Source organism: Schistocerca nitens, chromosome 5, assembly GCF_023898315.1.
Source record: "Schistocerca nitens isolate TAMUIC-IGC-003100 chromosome 5, iqSchNite1.1, whole genome shotgun sequence".
NCBI lineage: Eukaryota > Metazoa > Arthropoda > Insecta > Orthoptera > Acrididae > Schistocerca > Schistocerca nitens.
The window spans coordinates 556,557,674-556,578,821 of NC_064618.1; the positions used below are offsets into that span (position 1 = coordinate 556,557,674).

The 21,148-nt window shown below is 39.0% G+C and overlaps 1 protein-coding gene across 2 annotated transcripts in view; it reads left to right on the plus strand.

The window, feature by feature from the left end:
- LOC126260134 (roquin-1) overlaps positions 1-21,148 on the plus strand; it is a 234,916-nt gene that overhangs the window by 95,505 nt on the left and 118,263 nt on the right. For both annotated transcript variants that reach the window (XM_049957380.1, XM_049957381.1), the window contains exon 10: positions 6,372-6,591. In XM_049957380.1, coding sequence (XP_049813337.1) covers positions 6,372-6,591 — 220 coding nt within the window. The remainder of the gene's footprint in view (positions 1-6,371; positions 6,592-21,148) is intronic.

Below are 21,148 nucleotides of genomic sequence, written 5' to 3' on the forward strand. Positions count from 1 at the left end.
TACAAGTAAAGAAAAAAATCGTGAATTTGTAATTGTATCACATGAAAAAAAAAATAATAATAAATAAATAAATTCTTCTGTCATTTGCTATCCAACATAAGACTTGAAATTAAAACAATTAGTAGTTCTGAATTCAGGCTGACTGGGTCGCAGTGGTAAAAGTAAAAAATCAGGCAAGGAATAACTTTACTGCTCATATGACGCATTTCAGAATTTATCCATCAGATATCCAGGAGAAATTACTGCACTTAGATAGGGTGTTTCAAGTTGTATGTGAAACGAACATCCACAGCCTATTGGTGAATGTTTGTCTCACATACAACTTGATATGCAATATCTACGAGCAGTAATTACTCCAAGATATCTGATGATTGATAAATTCCGACATGTGTTGTGTCATTCCTTCCCTGATGTTTGACTTTTACCTTTGCAACCAAGTCCGCCTGAATGGAGAACTACTGATTATTATAATAATGGGTACCTGCCTCCTGAATGATTTTGTCACATTTACACATAGTGCCCCTGTTAAGCTGAGCAAACCCAGTGGAAGGTTGGGTAACCAAACTCAGCGGGAAACTGGGTCAGCGAGCTGATAGGATGTGAAGGACAGTGGAAGACAACGGGAAACCACCACTGGAATTACTTCACTAGACCTTCATGGGATGGACCTCTTTGTACGATATTCCAGAGGTATAGCTGCCCCTCAATCTGAACTCCGGGAGGGGAATACAGTGAGAACTCCAGAGATTAGGGCAAATGGAAAAGGAAGGAAGGAAGGAAGAAGAAGAAGAAGAAAGAAGACTTGTTGAGGATTGGGACTTTTAATGTTTTAACCCGTCTCCAGGAAGAGAAATAAGAAAACGCCAAACATGAAATGACAAGAAACAAATTGGATGTACTCTGAATGTGTGAGGTGAGATGGGGTGTTTGTGGAGTACTAAAAAGTGACGGATTCCGATTGTACTATACAGGTGAAGATAAAAATGGAATGCATTGGGTTGGAATTTTGATAGGTAAAAGAGTGAAGGACAATGTTATCAAGGTTTAATGTGTTAGTGGAAGAATAATGATGATGAGACTGAAAGGGAAAAAAAATTAGTTATCATCCAGGTCTATATGCAAACACGTAATCATTCAGATGAAGAGGTAGAAGAATGTTATGAGACGATAGAAAACTTAGCAGAGAGGGAGAAAAGAAATTCATGTATTGTTATAATGGGTGATTGGAATGCGGATGGATATGCATGTGTGTGCGAGTGTATACCTGTCCTTTTTTCCCCCTAAGGTAAGCCTTGTTGTATTGTTATAATGGGTGATTGGAATGCGGATGGATATGTTTGTGTGTGTGTGTGTGTGTGTGTGTGTGTGTGTGTGTGTGTGTGTGTGTGTGCGAGTGTATACCTGTCCTTTTTTCCCCCTAAGGTAAGTCTTTCCGCTCCCGGGATTGGAATGACTCCTTACCCTCTCCCTTAAAACCCATATCCTTTTGTCTTTCCCTCTCCTTTCCTCTTTCCTGATGAAGCAACCGTTGCTTACAAAAGCTAGAATTTTGTGTGTATGTTTGTGTTTGTTTGTGTGTCTATCGACCTGCCAGCGCTTTCGTTTGGTAAGTCACATCATCTTTATATTCAATCTCTCTCTCTCTCTCTCTCTCTCTCTCTCTCACACACACACACACACACACACACACACACGATAAATCACTAATGCATAAGAAGAGGAGGATAATCTAAGAAATCGTGTAAATTGTCAACATCTTCCCATATTTTTTGCTGAGAAAGTGTACTATAGTTGCAAAATCGACTTGTTCCAAGTCATTGCATAAGGTCACAGTGATGATCCATTGAAAATGCAAGTAACTAACTAGAAGCTTTCGCACTTTGATGTTACTTTCAGACATCAGATAGGAAATAGGAAATCCCCAGGTATTCAAAACTAAAGTGAAAGGGAACCTCGTTAGTCACTCCTATAATTGATCAGAATATTTGGTCTCGGAGATATAAATATCAGCTAACACTATCAGTTAACACTAATGTTCAAATTAAACATGTTTTAAACTTTGCAGACAACTGGTAGGGCTCTGTGGTAAAGTTATACTATATATATTAGAGACAAACAGCAACTGAGTAGTACAAGTGGCTTTCTCAGCACTGCTGCTTTTTTTGCTAAGGTATTTAGTAATAAAATAATCTAGAAGTCATTCGCATAGTTGTCAATGTGAGGAGGCTACCACTAGCTGTAATTAGTTGTTAGCTTAGTTTACGTAAGTAATCTAAGTGTGACAGGTCATAAAATGAAAGATATAGAAAACTAAAAGGGAGTGAAGAAAGGAATAGTTACTGTGAAGAAATGCTGAGACCAAAGAAATTAACATAAATTAAGACCAATTCCCATGTGTGGAGTTCGGAAAAACTGGTGTCGGAGGGAAGAAGCCAGATAACACGTGTGGTGAAACAGGCATCAAGGTCACGACTGTCATATTTTAGAGCGTGCTCTGCAACAGGATGTTATGTTTTACCTGTATACATCATCTGCCTACACCCATCCATCCTGACTTGTTGGTAATCATGCGAATGTGAAGCTGAATAGTGTTTACGTAACGGCTGGTATACGACATATTATGTCACAGGTTGCTATCCCTTTGATGCTATATGTTTTGCCAGTTACACTCAGTGTTATCATGATCTTGAATGTGTTAATCAGCTAGTTCGACAAGGCTGTGACTTCTTAAAAATCATGCCCTGAAATGAGGTCCATTGTGTCCAAAATGTTGCCCACCACACCTAGAATAGCTTTTTGTCACCTTCCCAATCCCTACTGTATCTTTGTCAGACACTATGCTCCTGCACCCATTTCCATACCTTAGGGTTTCTATCCCTTTGACTGTCCTCACTGTAAGACTTGTCCGATGTAGCCTCCTACCACAACCTATACCAGCCCTGTAACTGGCAAAAGGGAGAGCCAACCTTTGAAATGACAAATGTCATATACCAGCTCTTATGTAAACACTGTTCAGCCTTTTGCATCACCAAGTTATCAATAAGGATGAATGGGCTTAGGCAGAGGATGTATGCTGGCAACACACAATATCTTGTTGCAAAGCATGCTGTACAGCATGAGAGCTGTGACCGCCATACATGTGTCGCTACACGTGCCATAGATTCTTCCCCAGACACCAGCTTCTCAGAATTCTTCAAGTGGGAACTTGCATCACAACATATCCCTAGTTCTCACCACTCCTCTGGCCTTAATTTACATTAATTTCTTTGGTCCCAACATTTCTTCACAGAAACTGTTTCTTTCTTCACACCCATTTAGTTTTCTGTAACTTTCATTTTCTGATCTGTCTATTCCCCACCACCACCATGTACAATGCACTTAGATTCCCGCTCTTATTAACCTATGCACAATATTTTGTCAGCAATCCATGCATTTCGTATTACCCTATCTTCTAGTTTTAAGCTCTTTAGTTTTCAAATCTCATCTGGTGCAGTCCCCAACACTCAGTCTTTCCTTCTCATCCCACGCAGCAAGTCTCCCCTGACACGGGGTTCTGGGCAACTTTTCCAAACTGTTCCCAATCCTTTCCCATTACCTCTCTTCCTTCCCCTTCAACCCTTCTGCCAGAAGAAGGAACCACTGACTCCAAAAACTTGCAGATTTAAATACCTTTATATATGTTTTCTCCTGCCACCACTTGGTTGAGTACATTTTTCATCTGTCGAATTACATTATATTTTCAAAAAGTGATTATTTTTATTGATATAATTTTATTATCTGTTAGATTCGTCACATGACTGCATTAGTAGTCAAACATTTATGTCGCTCAATTCTTCTCTAATTTCTATGCCACATTAAGTCTGAGAGGTGGATAGTGTTTCTTTTATCCTTTTAGTGTTTGTAAAAATTCCATCATCAATAACGTATGCTTGCTGGAGGTGGTTGTAAAACTGGCTTTTGTACATGGGCAACATCTCGGTCTCCCTTTTGATGTACAGACAATCTGCAGTACCACTCAAAGGCACAATGAACTTGAACATCACCAATATGGCTTCCACCCAAGTTCCTAAATTCATTCATTACTGTTGTGTCCCTATTACAGACACCAAGGAGGTGAAGTCCTAGCAAAAATGTTTGAACAGGACAATGATTTATCACAAGGACCGAAGCATCAGCATCTTTGTCAGTAGCATAAATAGCACAACGATTGTGATATGGAAGTCTGTACTGCTTTTTTTTTGTTTTTTTTTTTTTTTTTTTTTTTTTTTTAATTTAATTTTATGTGCTTTACTCCTCCTCTGACACTGCAGTACCAATAGTCCAGTTGCAGCTGATGCTAAATAAGTTGGAGGAATGGATGTTTTGTATTGTGTCCAACATTTCAGTAGAAGAAACAGCATTCAGTATCCACTGTCCATGATGCACATGTGATTCACCAAGATTGTTAATTAAGAACATTGTTCTGATTTGGAGAGAGCTGGTAAGGTTTCTAAAGTCATTTCCAACTGCAAACTGATGGACAGTGTCACTTGGAATAGCTTAAAAACTAGGGTCCCCAAAGCACTACACCCAATAGTGTCGTAGTTACACATTGTAGAAAGTAGAGTGTGTCTACTTCATGGGTACTAGGTGTGTGGCTCTGCAAGATCTAAGAATCATAGACACTAGGTGCCATCAAGGGAGATGGTTGACCACAGATGCCTTATGGTTCATCATCATATTCAGGATGGTGAGCCACCCCTAATCATCTGGGAACAACTCTTTATGATGTGTCAGACGTACAGGTATCTTGTCTAATCCAGAGTAATCAGTGTTCAATAGATGCCATACTCAGCTATGCAAATAGAGTCCTTAAGTTACGTGCAAGCCACACAGCCCTATGGGATCTGCAAAAATCAAGGCAGTGATCTTTGGTGTGGATCAAATACCAGTACTTACACAAGATTGGAAACCAACTGCCACCCTAGTTGTTGATGAGTTTTACAATGTATGGTGGAGACTGTATCACTGATTTACAAATTCAAACAATGAAGATCCAGGATGGAATAACAACTACTTTAAATGAAATAGATTACTACTCATCACATATAGGAGGCAGTGAATGATGGACAGGTGTACTTAGAAGTAGACTAAGGTGTTGGACAGAGTCCTCCATCAGGTGCAGAAAAATGCATACATGTTAATATATGCACAGCTCACACACACACATTGCCATTGTCGTATCTGGACGGTAAGTCCTGACTGCCTTAGCTCTAGGAGACAACATGTGGATCTCCCTCATCCTGTGTTCTGAGTGATCTGCTCTTCCTTTTTAACCGTCCCTAGTCTATCACTTTCCCCTCTGCGAGGAAGGAACTATTAGTTTCAAAAACTGTGATAATATATATATATATATATATATATATATATATATATATATATATATATATATATATATATATATATATATATATATATATACTTTTATGTGTTTCTATTGGCAATACCGACATTTTTGTTGAAAATAAGTATTGTCCAGTAAGTATGTCTCAAAATTTTATGGGTACTTAGTTTGATTGTCAATGGTAAATTGTGCAAAACACATCTATCTTGTTTCTGGCATGGTTCTATGAAAGCAGTGAGTGGTGTAAACTGCACTTATCAAGTTTTATTATCAATTTTATTGTACTTCTGTATGCTTTAACTTATTAATTTTTTAAGTAACATTAAAAGTTTAAAAGTAAGCACAAATCCAAATTTGGCATATTTTCTAAAGAACTCTCTCTCTCTTTTGTAATGAATATCGGACAACTGGTGACATATCTACTTTTCTACACCATAAGCCATCGTATTTTATGTGGACAAGTGTATATTCTGTGCCACCTCTCTCACCCCCCCCCCCTCCCTCCTCACCACCTCCTCTCCACTTTTCCCTGTTTCCAAATCATCTTGCCACACTTCAAAACTGTATATGGGGAAAGAAGCAGTTTTTAAACCTCTGTATAAGCTCAGATACCTCTGATCATGTTCATTTTGTGAGATATGTGTAGAAGGAGGTGGTTTGTTGATTGACCCTCCTTGATGCACAACAACTCTCTAGTAACCTATAGTTGTCGACATCTCAGAGATGCTGTCACTTTTGGCAAACCTTGTTACAAAACGCACAGCTCTCTCGTGTATGAAATAAATAACTCTCACAACTGTCAACTATATGACAGTATTTTGTTTTTTCGTGTATTTCATTAGCATTGATGGGACTAGTAAAATATTTCATCTGCGCCCATATTTTTTTCTAACCTACAACTTTTCCCAGCTGTAATTTTTCTTAATATGACAAATGTTATAGTCCTTCTCTATGAAGTAGAGTATCTTTAAAGTTCTACTCCCCACAGCATGCTGCTGACCACAGGAGGCCAGGTGTATGCCTCACCGCCACAGCCAGATTACGGATCTCCAGCACCTCCCACTGAACATAGACCAATAGAACCAGCTAGAACTAACAATCGAGCTGCCACTTGGGACCACACCAAAACAATCAGCACCAGTACACTTGCTTCTCAACAGCCATGGCTTATGTCCATGTCCAACACTTCAGCAGCTGCTGCTAATAAGGTATGTAGTTGTTGAAGTACATTTTAGAAGTGGTCTTTAAATGGAGAGGTTTATTAGTTTATATTTGTGTTTAAATATGTTCAACAGTCACAGCATTTTTGTTTGCTTAAAAAAAAAAGATAGATAAATCTGTCCTCCCAAAATCTTAAAAGATAGGGACAAGATAGGCTCTTCCCATTTTTGTGGTTGCAGAATGACTGACATGTAACACAGGTGTGATTTAGCATTTTGATGCTTGGTGAAAGAAAATTAGGCAGACTGTGCCCAGAGTTGAGAAGAAAGTTTTAAAATCTCTGTTGGACAGTCCCTTTTCGTGCTTGGATTTCCTTTGCTTTAACTGTTTCATTCTTTTAATGCCTGCACACTGTCAAGTTTTGTCAGTTGGATCAGTTTTCTTTAATTACCGATGTGAAAGACAGTTTTTTTGCATTGTCAGTTACTTTTCTTCCCGTTATATTCTCATAACAACTCCCAATTTCATCATTAAAATTAATAATGATGCTTTTTCCTCAAATTTTGTGTGTCCATAATTGAATGTTTTACACTTATTCTTGACAAACCCAACTGATTTCTCTCTTGCAGTCCTGATTGACTTTTAACAGCTTGCTGCATCTGTTACTATACTTGTCCATTCCATTGTGAGCCATTGTTGTACTTGTATGTGATGTTTGTACCAAGTTGGTTCTTAGATTTGTACTTCACTTTAGTTTCACCCTTTGTGATACATACTCTTACAGTTCTTTTCACTCAGTACCATACAATTCTAGCGTATCTAGTTTATCTTTAAAGCTGTTTCTGTGTGTTACTATTCTGGATCAGTGTTACTTACTATTCTGGATCAGTTTTTCTTTGTCCAGTATTGTCCATTAATTTTTCTCCTTTTTTTATGATTATAACCTAAGTCTTTTTTTTTTAGTACTGCTTTATTTTGGGTAATCACTATCAGTTTTCTTTCTATTCTTCTTCTTTTTTCCCATATCTCTCAAAATATGATACTTATATTCCTCATTCCATTATTTATTTTAATTTGGTGTTTGACTCCAAATTCCCTTACAGAACATAGAAGTTGTTTATTATTTTTGGCACAATGCGTCATTCCTTTCTGCTACATATTTTATATACATGGATATAAAATTTACTTCTCTCTTTTTCGTTACAACACGGTATTTGCTATTCACTATATATCAGTTAATTAAAATTTCATTCTCATATTTGTTATTGTGTTCTTAATATTTTACAGATTTCTCTTAATCTTTTTTTTTTTTACTCCACCCACCGAAGACTTTCTGTTTCGTGTTAAATGACAGTATTTCTGTGATCTCTTGTCTCTCTGCAATCAATGAATGCTCTTTACCTTGACTCCTTTTAGAGTACTTGCAGTTGCATCACTCATTTCAGTCTCAAACAGTTCTGCTATGTATTCACTACATAAAATTTGTTATTGCATATTGTCTTTGAAATTGCCTCTGTTTATATAAAAATCACTAATTTGTTTGGAAACAATCCTTTCTTCTGGAGCTCAAAACAAAACAAAAAGATATTCCATAAACAAACTTATACGAGCCGTGTTTATCATTACTCAGTTAGCTTTCTACTCTGGAAACAGGACTTTGTGTTGTTTGGATGAAACTGAGGCTATGGTTCATTGACAGGTGGAATAAAATGCTCAGTACTACATGGGAGGGGGATGACAGAAAGGGCAGAGAAGTAGGGGGAAGAGAAGATAGATTTTGTAACCTGCCTCTGTAGCTCTGGCTGCAGCATCTTCAATGCATCTTTCTCTAACAGTGGAAAATCCAGGATGGAATAATCTCAATATTATCAAAAGAATAGATTGCTACTCACTATAAAGTGGAGATGTTGAATTGCCGACAGGCATAATAAAAAAAGACTACTAAACACGTAAGCTTTCATATATAAAGCCTTCTTCTGAAATAGACAACATACACAGTCACATTCACACAAACACAGCTTTCACACGCATGACCACTGTCTCTGGCTGCCGAGGCCAGACTGCGAGTAAATGTGCGTTATGGGAGAAGTAATGTGGGTGGTGGGGGTAAGGCGGATGCTGGGAGGGCGGGGGTAGCAGGATAGGGGCAGGGGACAGTAAAGTGATGCCTGTGGGAGCATTTAGGGATGAGGTGGGGAGAGATTGGGACAGTGAGGTGCAGATGGGCGTTTCGATAGTTAGGGGGGGGGGGGCAATAAAAGGAGAGAAGTAAAGAGACTGGGTGCATTGGAATAGAAGGCTGTGTGTTGGTGTGGGAAGAGGATAATTGAGTGAAGGACAGTGTCTAACGGAAGTTGAGGCCAGGAGGGTTATGGGAACGTAGTGTGTATTGTAGGGAGTGTTTCCACATATGCACCCAGGGCTGGAGTAACTGAATCACATTTCCCGCCAGGGTTTCAATTACCTCTTGTCGTACCATGAAATGAGAAAGTTCTACACACTATCTGCCCCAAGCCTCCCACAGTGGTATTCTACCACCCACAGAGCCAACAGTATATTCTTGTACAGACATACATAGCCCCTGATCCCAAACCCTTGCCTCATATCCCTGTAACAGATCTAAATGTAAGACCTGTCTCATACATCCTCCCACCACCACTTCCTCCTTCAGACCGGTCACAAGCATCACCTATCCAGTCACAGGCAGGGCTACTTGCGAAACCAGTCATGTGATCTAAAAGCTATGCTGCAACCACTGTGCTTGGTTCTACAAGGCCATGACAACCAACGAACTGTCTGTCCACATGAATGGCCATTGACAAAGTGTGCCAAGAAACAGCTGGACCACCCAGTTGCTGAGCACACTGCCCAATGCAAAGTTCTTCATTTTAATAACTGCTTCACAGCTTCTGCCATCTGGGTCTTTCATACCAACATCAGGTGCATATGTGGAAACTCTCCCTGCAATTTACCCTACATTCCCATAACCTCCTGGCCTCAACCTTCGCCAGACAATGTCCTCACTCAATTATCCTCTTCCCTGTTTCCACGCCAACACTACACCGCATTCTATTCCAACGCACCCACAGTCTTTTTAGTTCTCTCCGTTTATGCTCCCCCCATCATCTAACCTCCTGGCTGCACCTAGCTGCCCCAACTTCTCTCCACATTGTCCTTGTACGCTCCCACAGGCATCACTTTACTGTCCCCCACCCCTACCGTGCTATCCCTCCCCCTCCCAGCATCTGCCTTACCCCTAGCACCCACATTACTTCTCCCACAATGAACAGTTGCTTCCAGTCTGGCATCAGCAGCCAAAGACAGTGGTCATGTGTGTGGGGGCTACATCTGCATATATATGAGCACGTGCGCGCGCGCGCGCACACACGCACACACGCACGCACGTACGTACGTACGTACGTGTGTGTGTGTGTGTGTGTGTGTGTGTGTGTGTGTGTGTGTGTGTGTGTTTTTCAAATGGTCTTCTGAGTGAAAGATTACGTGCGTTATAATCTTTGTCGTGCCTGTCTATTACTCGGCACCCCAGCATACATTGAGTAGCAATTCATCTTTCTCTGGTTTTCATAGACTGTATCTTCAGTTTTGTTAGTCACATGTAAAGTATACCAGCAGCAAGACACAAACAATACCTTCACTGTGCAATAGCAATATTAATATTACTGATGACAGCAACATGGCATTACTAAACCCAAGAAGATGTAGTAAATATTTTAGAATTTAAATCAAGAACAACTGCTAACATGATTAATTGGGAAGTATATACCCCAGAGACAATAAAGCCACAGTTGTTTGCCAGATATGTTCCTTTCAGTATATTCTAATGAAATAGCTCCGATATTTTTTCCAGTCATATTCAACGATTCACTTGACAAATAAACCACAATTAAAGAGTGGAAACTTCTGTAGCTCACATCAATAAATGAGAAAGAAAATATAATTAAAACCACTGAATTATAGAGCCATGCCATTGACGTTGATTTGTAGTAGATTTTGGAACATATACTGTGTTCCAATATTATTAAATACCTCAAAGAAAAGATGTATTGACACACAACCAGGTCAGGTCCAGAGAATATCATTGTTATGAAACACAACATGCTTTTTATTCACATGGTGTAATGAATGCTATGATGGGATCTCAGGTTGATTCCATATGTTTAGATTTCCAGACGGCTTTTGATACCATTCCTCAAAAACAACTCCTAAGCAGATTTCATACCTATGGAATATTGTGTCCACTGTGAGACTGGATTGATGTTTCCCTGTCAGAAAAATAACAGTTCATAGTAATTGACAGGAAGTTATCTTGTAAAACCAAATTTATATTTGGGATTCCTTGAGGAAGTATTATAGGTCCTCTGTTGTTCTTAATCTATATAAACAATTTAGAAGACAGTCTGATCAGTTCTGTTGGATTGTTTTCAGATTTTGCTGCTGTTGTAGCAAAGTCATCAGAATGAATTACAGAATGATTTAAATAATATATCTGCATGGTGTGAAAAATCAAAATTAACTCTGCACACAAATATAAAAGGTAGTTGATTCAACTAAGTACCTGGGGATTACTCTCACGAACATCTTAAATTGGAACCAATGGCTGTATTTTATTGTCAGAACATTTTGAAGATGTACAGATCACCTAAAGATACTGACTACATGAAGCTTGGCCGATCTCTTCTGGAGTATTTTTTCATGGTATAGGATTTTTGCATGGTATAGGATCCTTGCCAATCCTTGCCGATCCTTGCCATGTAAGACTGATGGAGGAAACCAAAAAAGTTCAAAGAAGGTCAGATCAATTTGTATTGTCATGAAATAGAAGAGAATGTCATGGAAATGATAAGCAGGTTGAGTGGGCAGTGTGAATTGCTTTGAGATAGTGCTTTAATCTAACCTGGTGGGTATTGCAAATACTCCAGAATAGGTCACACAATGGTTCTGTAAGTGGACTCTTTTAAAGATGAACTAGACTTCTTTAGAAGCCTCCCAGTAAACCAAAGTAGACCCATCGCCTTCCCTAAACCGGCCTAACATGTTTTCTCCATTTCATGTTGCTTTGTTGCATTGCGCCTATATATTTAATCACCTTGTGCAGTCGATCCATCTTTGTTGCTGTAGCAGTCTACAAGGTTGTCGTCTGCCATCTGATAATACAGCCGTATTTGCCACCAGTGTCCATTCGTACGAACTATGCAAGTTATTACTTAAAAATAAAACATTCCATCTGAAACACTTTCCAGTCGCGGTACTATCACCAGTGAATTAACCAAAAATTGATCCCCACCAGAACGTCAGCAATTGAAATACTGCCCTACATCAAAACTATTGCACCAGTACTCATGAAATATGTATTACATCTTGTCTAGTTTCAGCATCTTGTTGAATTCTCATCACCTCAGTACCCAGTAAATTCCATACAGATCGTTTTTGTATTGAGATATCCTTAGACTTCTACCAAGACCTTTTCTCTTTTGATGAAAGTGAAGTAACCAAAGTGATTCATTTGTTGCAGATAAGCTGCAACTATGGGACATCCATTTTTGGACCATTTCTTATTACCTCTTTCCTCATGGCTCCCTCGATTTCTGACTTCAACTTTCATGTTACCAAAAGATTTCTGATTGTTAATGTGTATAATATAAATGACATGGCTGTTTTGCTACTTGTCACAATTGCTAGCAACTACCAACAGAATCTCCATTTTACTATGAAGACAGTTTTCCACTTATTTATACACTATTTGAAATTCCTAGCTGAGGGTGACAGTTTCCACAAATGACCCTTTTGCTTGTGCCCTTGTTGCATATGAACATTTTACCATGTGTCCTGATACACTGTTATCCAGGCAAATGACTTCTCGGAACATGAACTACACCATGGACGCAAGCCATGACAGCAATATTGTACTGTGAGAGACATTCATCTGAACTTTCGTGGAACATGCAGTAGTAATTGAAGGAACCATGACAGCATGACATTATTACAGTCCACTTGGATTCCTTCATGTTTGATGTCATCCTACAGTGGTTTGAGGAACATGATAGTGAACTCACGTTGATGTCTTGGCCACCAAATTCACCAGATCTGAACTCAATTGAACACATGTGGGATGCTGTCGGATGCCAAGTACGCACTCACAGTCCACCAGCTCTGTTTATTGGAATTGCAGGACCTAACACAGGGTGTGGACACCCCGGAAAATCCAGGGAAAACTTGGGAATTTTTTCTTCTTGGAGAAATCTGGCTGAAAATTTTTTGTTATTTTAGTTTTCAGTTAAATTTTTGTGATTATTACTGGTAAAATTTAAATAAGAGAATAACAGTAAAATAAAACTTAAGTTGCAAAGAAAATGAGCCATTTACATCAACAAAACACAGTGCATACACAAGTGTCTGCCGACAGCAAAATGAGTCCCAGACTATTCAGTACTTCATAACAAGAAACTGCTTTCGATAAGTGTGATGTCACCAATGTGTACATTTGCAACAGGTCACGGGAAAATATTGCGAATGGAGGCTGGAGAAGCATTACTTTCAAAGTAAATTTCCTTTTACGCTGAATGAATTATCTTACATCTGAGAATACACGACGATTGTTAGCTGCTCGTTTAAAACTTAACAATGAGGACCAGCCACTTAGAAAAATTTCAGGTGTAGAAACCATTATTCAATATTTTATTGGCACATTTGTGTTCAATGTATCTTAAAGGGTAAAATGTGCTAAAAAGACAAGTTTCAAGGTAGTTTTTCATATTTATTGTAGTTCTTTCATAAATTACAAATTATGCAATAACAATGGCAAAAAGTATAACTGTCCTTCAAAAAAAAGTATAAAGCGAGTTCTTCAGCGATTGCACAAGTAATTAGCTTTTCTCTGGAAAAGTCAAAAGTTCTTAACAGAACATGTATTCTGCTAGGTAACCTACGAAATGTTAAGTGCACAGCAGTGAAATTTATAATAGTGCTTGTCAGAAATATTGAGGTGCTGCAATTTAAGCTGTATACCCATGACCCTGCCTAATCACAACCATGAGGGAGGGGAGAGGTCACATTTTTGATGACCATTATGAATTTAAACCATTAACTTTTCCTATTTGTGTATTCGCGCTACCTAATGATAACATTGCTATTGGCTGACTACATCATATGTCCATCCCCTGAATATTTGATATTATTGGCTGGCAAGATTATGTGACAAGCTATGATTGGCTGACAAAAGCGCATAGCAACTCAGTTTCAGTGCTTTGGAAGCTATAATGCTGTATTTGGTGGAATTTCTGTTTATACTTTTGTAATGTGAAAATATGCTATGTAAATGTTGCTGCTCAACGAAGATCTTACCAAAACTTGTTTTTTTAACTAGGTTTTGTTCCCAAAAGTGCTGGGCAGTTCTATGCTGGTGTATAAAACTTTCACCATTCAAAGGCTTGGTAAATTTACAGCTTCAAGGGAAAGTATATTCTTAGTTAAAATGGAAAAAAATGTACTTTCACAAGGAGTGTGGTGTATTTTCACCCAGAAAAAGTGTATTTTTAACTGGGAAAACTGGGCAAAATCTGCCTTCATTATAACTTTGTTTTTTACAAAGATATGAACAGCGGTATGACTTTTTTCAAATGGCACCCTGTATTTTTTATTTGGTAATTCATTTCCTCCCCTAAAGACCTATTCAAAAATTTATCACAGTGTACCATACACAGTGTTATTAATTACATAACACAACATTGACGTTGACACTTCCAGCGCTTAGTGCAGGTATTCGGGGTAACGGAACACATCCACATGCTGACATTGACAGAGGACAAATATAAACATAAGTAGAATGCACACCCATCATTCCGTCAACCATCGTCAGTTGACAAGTTGCGTGAGTAGAACATACACCAATGAAGAGAAGGTAGAAATGCTACTCACCTATGGGGTATGTAAGTTAGCAGAACAGCAATTGCAATACTGTTTTCTTATGTACAGGTACATTTATCCAGGATCACCACTTTGAGCACCTTTGAATGTTCTACTCCCGGGCAATGGTACAGGAGAGTCAAAGTCAATTTTGTGTTATGTTTTTACTTGGTTTTCATTTGTTTTCTGACGAGTCTGTGATCCTGGGCTCAAAGTCAGTGTTGTGTTATGTAATTAACAACATGGTGTTTCAGTGAATGGTACACTGTGATAAATTTTTAAATAGGTCTTTAGGAGAGGAAATGAATTACCGAATAAAAAATACAGGGTGCCATTTAAAAAAGTCATACCACTGTTCATATCTTTGTAAAAAAACAAAGCTACAATGAAGGCAATCATGCTGATTGATGTCCCCCTGATGGCTAAAGAACCTTTGCTTGAAACATTTTGTAATTTGCATCTGGACAAACAGTTATTTAGGGTGGCCAAGATAAATGGGACACCCTGTGTACACCCTGTAATAATACTTGTCAGATCCATGCCATGCTGAACTGCTGCTGTATCATGTTCCAAGGGTGGACCAAAATGCTACTAATCAGATGATCATAATTTTTTACTTCATCGTTGTATATTATTTTCTAATATCAACATAGTTTCCTCAGAGAAGCAACACTGAATTGGCCTTAGTATGTGTTTGAAATTCAGCAATTTTTTTTTATTTTTTTTATTTTAGTATGAACTACAAGAAAATATTATGAACATTCCTATGCAGCTAGTGTATGTAGTGTTTGGAAAAGGTGTTTTTAAGTCTATCACTTAGGAAGATACTGCAACCAAGCAGAGCTGTACCCCAGAAAAATGTGGACACACAACTCCTAATCTTGCATTGTAGGAACAGGTTGATTCGTACTATGTATTCATAGTAACCTGTTTCCAAAATACAACTCAACTTTTCTTTTAAATGTACATATTTGTGAGGCTCTGCTGCTGGTTTTTAATAGTACATTACCTCTAATTGAAATTAGATTGGCACAGAAACTATTAAAAGGGAGGGGGGTTGACCAGACGTAATGACACTGGCCTAAAACTCGGCATGTTATTAAAGCCAAATAAGTGATTCGCGATTCTGAAGATAGAAAATGCTCTTATAAGGACAATAAATTATTATTTGAAGGATCTCAAACTTAAAGAGCATGTAACATATTTCAAGAGTCTACATAATCATCTGAAATTTTGATAATTTAAGAGAAAGGATACCATTGACCAAATAGCAGAAACATTGAGTCATTGATTCAGTAGATGGACTAGGGGGAGTGACTAGAGGGAGAAAGAGACAAAGTGGGAAAGGGGGGTTAGTGATGGGTAGCTAGTGGCCTGGAGGAAGGCAGGACATATGCTGCCTAGGAATGTTTTTGGATGAAGAGGTGGCAGGTTCACAGTTTAGCCATGTGATACATGGATATTGGAGCTAGTGAGGTACGGCACACAATGAAGATAAGGTGGACACATGCATTGGGAGGTCTTGACAGGACAAAGGAGGGAGGAAACTGTTTGGGTAAACGGTGTGTGGACAGTACTAGAGATTGAGGCCGAGAGGATTGTGGAACAAGGGATGTATTGCGAGGATAACTTCCATCTACCAAATTCAGAAAAGCTGGTACTGGAGGGAAGGATCCAGGTGACATGGTTTGTGAAGCAGCCGTTGAACCCTAGCGTGTTGGGCTCAGTAATGTGTTGTGCCATTTGGTGGTCACCTTTCTTCTTGGTCACAGTTTGCCTGGGCCATTCGTTCTGGTGGAACAGAACAGTTGTGCAGTGATTGGAAAAGAATTGGCATATGACATGGCTACTTTCATAGATAGCCCTGCCTCTGTTGGAATAAAATAGCCTGAAGCAGGAAGTGCTGTGCAACTCTGCTGCAATCACAGCACAGCTTTTTATGTCAAAAGGCTAACCAACCAGCTGACCACCAGTATGAATGACCGCAGCCAAACTGTGGCCAAGAACAAAATTGACCGCCCAGTGGCACAACATGTAGCTGAGCACAATGTATTTAACTTCAGTGATAGCTGCACAACCCATACTACCTGGATGCATCCCTCCAACACCAGCTTTTCAGAGCTATGTAGATGGCAGTCATCCTTGAATGCATCCTTTGCTCCCACAATCCTCCTGCCCTCAATCTCTGCTAACTCTCTTTCCTCACTCACTCTATCCAACTGTTTCCTCTTACTCTATCGTGTCACCTCTCTCAATCCACACCTCCATGTTATCTTCATCGTTCAGTGCTCCTCACCAACTTCGGTATCCAGGGATGACATATGTAGTGCTTGCAACACCCAGCCCTCCCTTCCGAATTCCTGGCTTGCACACCTGCTGCCTTCCTCTGAGCCACTAGCTACCATCCTGCTTCCCACCTCTTTCTCCCTCTAGCTACCCCACACTAGTCCACCTGTCAAACTGCCAGCCCAGTAATGTACTATAGTGACGCATCATAGGCTAGAAAGTGTTCTGGTTTTGTGATGGTGGTGCAGAAGCGAGGCACTGTTAGCAAGCTTGCGAATCCCTGCGACCCACGTTGTTGTGCCGGTGCACTGCTGCTGCCAGTTGCATGCAGTGTTGCCAGATAGAGATAGGTTCCCCTCGGCATAGAATATATGGCTATTTTTAAGACTGATGACAATTTTAAATCAAACACTGGACTTTTTTTATAATAATTTCAAGTATAAGATACATCGGAATTTTTGAGGCAATTTTTCAAAGATAAAAAGTGTCTTACAGTCCATAAAATATATTAACATAAAAATGTGATTGCTGTTTTGCCACTACCTTTCCAGGGTTCTAGATTTGCAAAGAAAATGAAAGTGTATTTATAAACTAGGTGATAGACCGAATGCATGCCTTTCAACAAAATGTCTTAACACTCTCTGTACCAGGCCTATTTTATGCACCCGTCCCTAGAAACCGGGCAATTTTACCAATATTAAAAAAATTACTGCATCAAATCTACTGTTTGGATTGTGGCAAATTTGGTACCATCTTGAAGCTGCACATTTCTACTTTAATTCTGAGTGAAAGAAACTACTTTACAATGCACAGCTTTAAGGTACAGTTATAGAAATCACTTAGATGTTTTAAGAATTTAGAAAAAGTCATACGAATAAGGGAATACAATTGTGATTTATTTTTAACCAAAATTGTGGCACTACATTACATGTTTCTGATAGTATACAGTATTACATATAAATTTCACACAGAATCATATTGTTTTTTAGTGTGGAAAATTTTAAAGCAAGGTTCCAGGCAGAGTGCAACGCCACACTGTTCACATTCGTATCGTGTCTCTTTGCGAGAAGCCTTGCCACTCTGTTTCTTGCTCCTGGAACTGCACACGTGACACACACGAGCAGCATACTTCTTAGTAGTTGCAGGTATGTGCTGCAAAAAATGTCTCTTTGTTAGCCGACCTACAGTTCCTTCATTTCTTGGAATGAATTCAAGTGTGTCGTCTTCAACAAGCTGAACTGCAAGCACTGTTATAAAGTCTGTTATTGTAATATTCTTCCTGTGCACTGCATTGTACAGCCAAAATGCATTTGATACTCCCATAAGCAGCAAATGGAAATATAATTTTCGCCACCATTTCACAGTTCTGTGCTGGAACGGATTGTACTGCAGGCGTTGGTCTCCAATATCCACTCCAATTTTATTGAGGTTGTAATCAAGTACCTGAAGTGGTTTCAATACTACAGACCCATTTCTCTTAGTATGCGTACCAAATGTTGCTTGATGCCTTGTAGACAATGTATACACATCTCTCTTATCTTTCCACTTCATTGCCAATACATTATCTTTACGCCGAAAAGACATTTCGCCCTTTTTCAGCTTAGCAGATACTAAATCTTTAGGCAATCCTTTCCTGGATTTGTTCACAGTACCAACAGCTCCAGTGCCTTTCTCTGCCAGTTGCTGAAATAGCTCTGGACTGGAATAAAATCGATCTAAATACACAGTGTGGCCTTTGTTCAGCAAGCTGCTGTCAGACAACAATCGCAAAATAACCGCAGACGAAGAATTGTCAACAATATGCTTACCAGCATAAACTTCAAAATTTACAACATAGCCACTACTGGCTTCAGCAACAGCATATACTTTCAGTCCATACTTATGAGGCTTATTTTGCATGTAAACACGGAAACTCACACGACCTCGAAATGGGCAAATTCCTTCATCAATTGTCACTTTTTCTGAGGGACGATATGCCTGGATACATCGCTCCTTCAAATTATTATAATATGGCAAAACTTTGTAAAGTGGATGAAATCCATCTTCGCCTGGTTTTTTCTGATTTGAATTGTCAACAAGATGCAAGCATGACAGTATCTGAGTGAAACGCAAACGGCTCATGACATGGGGACAAAAGTTACAACTAAGAACAGGATTAGTGCTCCAATGGTCCGCAATTTTTGGCTTTTTCGAAACACACATGTGGAAAATAATACCCAAGAAACGCCTCATCTCACTTATAGTCACTGGCTTCCACGAACTCAAAACTGAATGGGGCTTCAGATTATTTCCTCTTCTTTTCTTCTGTATTGTCTGTGATGCATACAAATTTGTCTGTCTCTTGAGTTCATTTACGTCACTGTCAGTAAGGAACACTTTACTGCAATCCAGTACAGAACTCGACTCATCAATATCCACTAGTATCTGCCTGGGTGTCGTGTTGACAGGCAGAGGTCGGTAGGTGTCAACTGCAGTCCACTCACTGTCTTTCGGATACGGCACAGCTGCTGGATTTGAAGCAACACCTTCAACATCATTCTCGTCTTCATCTGAAGACAAACTGTCATCAATCTCGTCTTCTAAAAAGAATATCACATTATGTGTAACTACATACATCGTTTACACATGTTCAACAGATATGTGCGTACTGCACAATTACGTGGAAAATTCGGAAATACGTACCTTCAAACACACCATTGCATTCAGAATCGTCTGAATCACTCTCTACATTATCCAGAGTGTCGCTATGATTGATCAAATCCGCAATTTCTGCGTCTGATAAACCGCGCCGAAACATGATGACAAACAACTGAATGATATACAGACTGAGAACGCAAAGATAAGTTTTAACATGAATTACAGCGCTGCCGTGACATCTATGGACGCATTTTGTTAATAAACATCTGAAAAACGTATAGCGCTGGCCAAACCCGTAGAAATAACGTTGCAGTGTTTTGAATGAAATTAAATGTAGCGGCCCGTAAATTTTACGGGCTTGGTGATTTTCGCGCGATCCCAGGCCCGTAAATTTTACGGGCTTGGCGCTTAGAGTGTTAAAGCATATAGATATGTAGAAACACAAAAGTAAGAATTACAATGTCACACACCTTGTAAATGTGGCAAGTAAAATTTATGTGTATGCTGGAGATTTTAAATTACTTTTGGAGTGTGACTGATTGTAACTCTTTGAGATGATATCTGCTGTAATGTGTATGACAAAGTAACTTGTAGTTTGGCAGAGCATTCATGGAACTATCCTGATGAAAAAGACCTGAAAGTGTTTTCACTGAAGCTGCGACACACATTCCATAAAAGTGTTCACCTTGGGTACATTCTCTTCAGGTCCCAGAGTATTGACAGTCGGTAATGATGCATAGCAGAAAATTGTCATCTTGATGAAAAAGCCATTATTCATCATGTGTTGGATGCTCGCAGCCCCCAGGATAAGAGTAGGCTAAGGTAATGCAGTTTGTGTCTATTTTTACAGCTTTTCACAGACTGCAAAGTGCATCATTAATGTTCATTTGGGACATAGCAATAAAAGTGATAGCCTTACCTGTTATAGCAGGAATCCTCATTTTATGTTGCAGTTAGCATTCAGGGAGGTGTAGCACCTGCTCACTTCACAGCCACCATCTACATCATGGTGTGGGTCTGAAGATTGTCTGAAGCAGACCAAAACTAGTGAACTTACATAAAAAATTTCAAAAAAGTTTTTTGCGGTTGTGACTGTTTATATTCAATTTTAAATAATAAATAAACCACTGTACTCCATAGAGACATGTTTGATTTTGATCACCACGACTGGTTTCCGGCCATTGAGGCAATTTTCCAGTGGTTGCAAGACTGTGTTCGAGACAGACCGACAGACTAACTGACTGTTTATGTACTCCCACGGAGCTACACTCATAACCACCAGAAAATGCGCTTGGTGGCTGAAACCAGTCAGTGTGCTTGAAAATAAAAGCATAGCTGGTGCTGTTATTTGATTCCAAGTAATTACTTCAGTTGAAGAACCTACACCATGTGTATTGCGTGCTGGACAAGGAAAAGAAATTAACATAAGCTGCTGTTTAGCTTCTATGAATTCTGAATCAGTCAACACCATTTGCAATATTTTATTTGGGAAGCAACAGAATTGTGGAGAAATTGTTAATTGCTCAGATGATCAGTGTACAATTTTTCCAGTTGTTTCCTATTTTAATCTTTCCACAGTGTTAAGTAATCCTCTTCAAGGCAGATATTTTAATGCATTTGGCAGGACCATTATAACTAAAGAGTATAGATATTACTAAAAAATGTAGTTTGTGACTGCAGTCAGCTCAAGCTCGGGAACAAGAAGTCTGAAAGAGAGTTGCTGTCTACAGGCAGTAAAATATGTGGTAAAATTTTAGT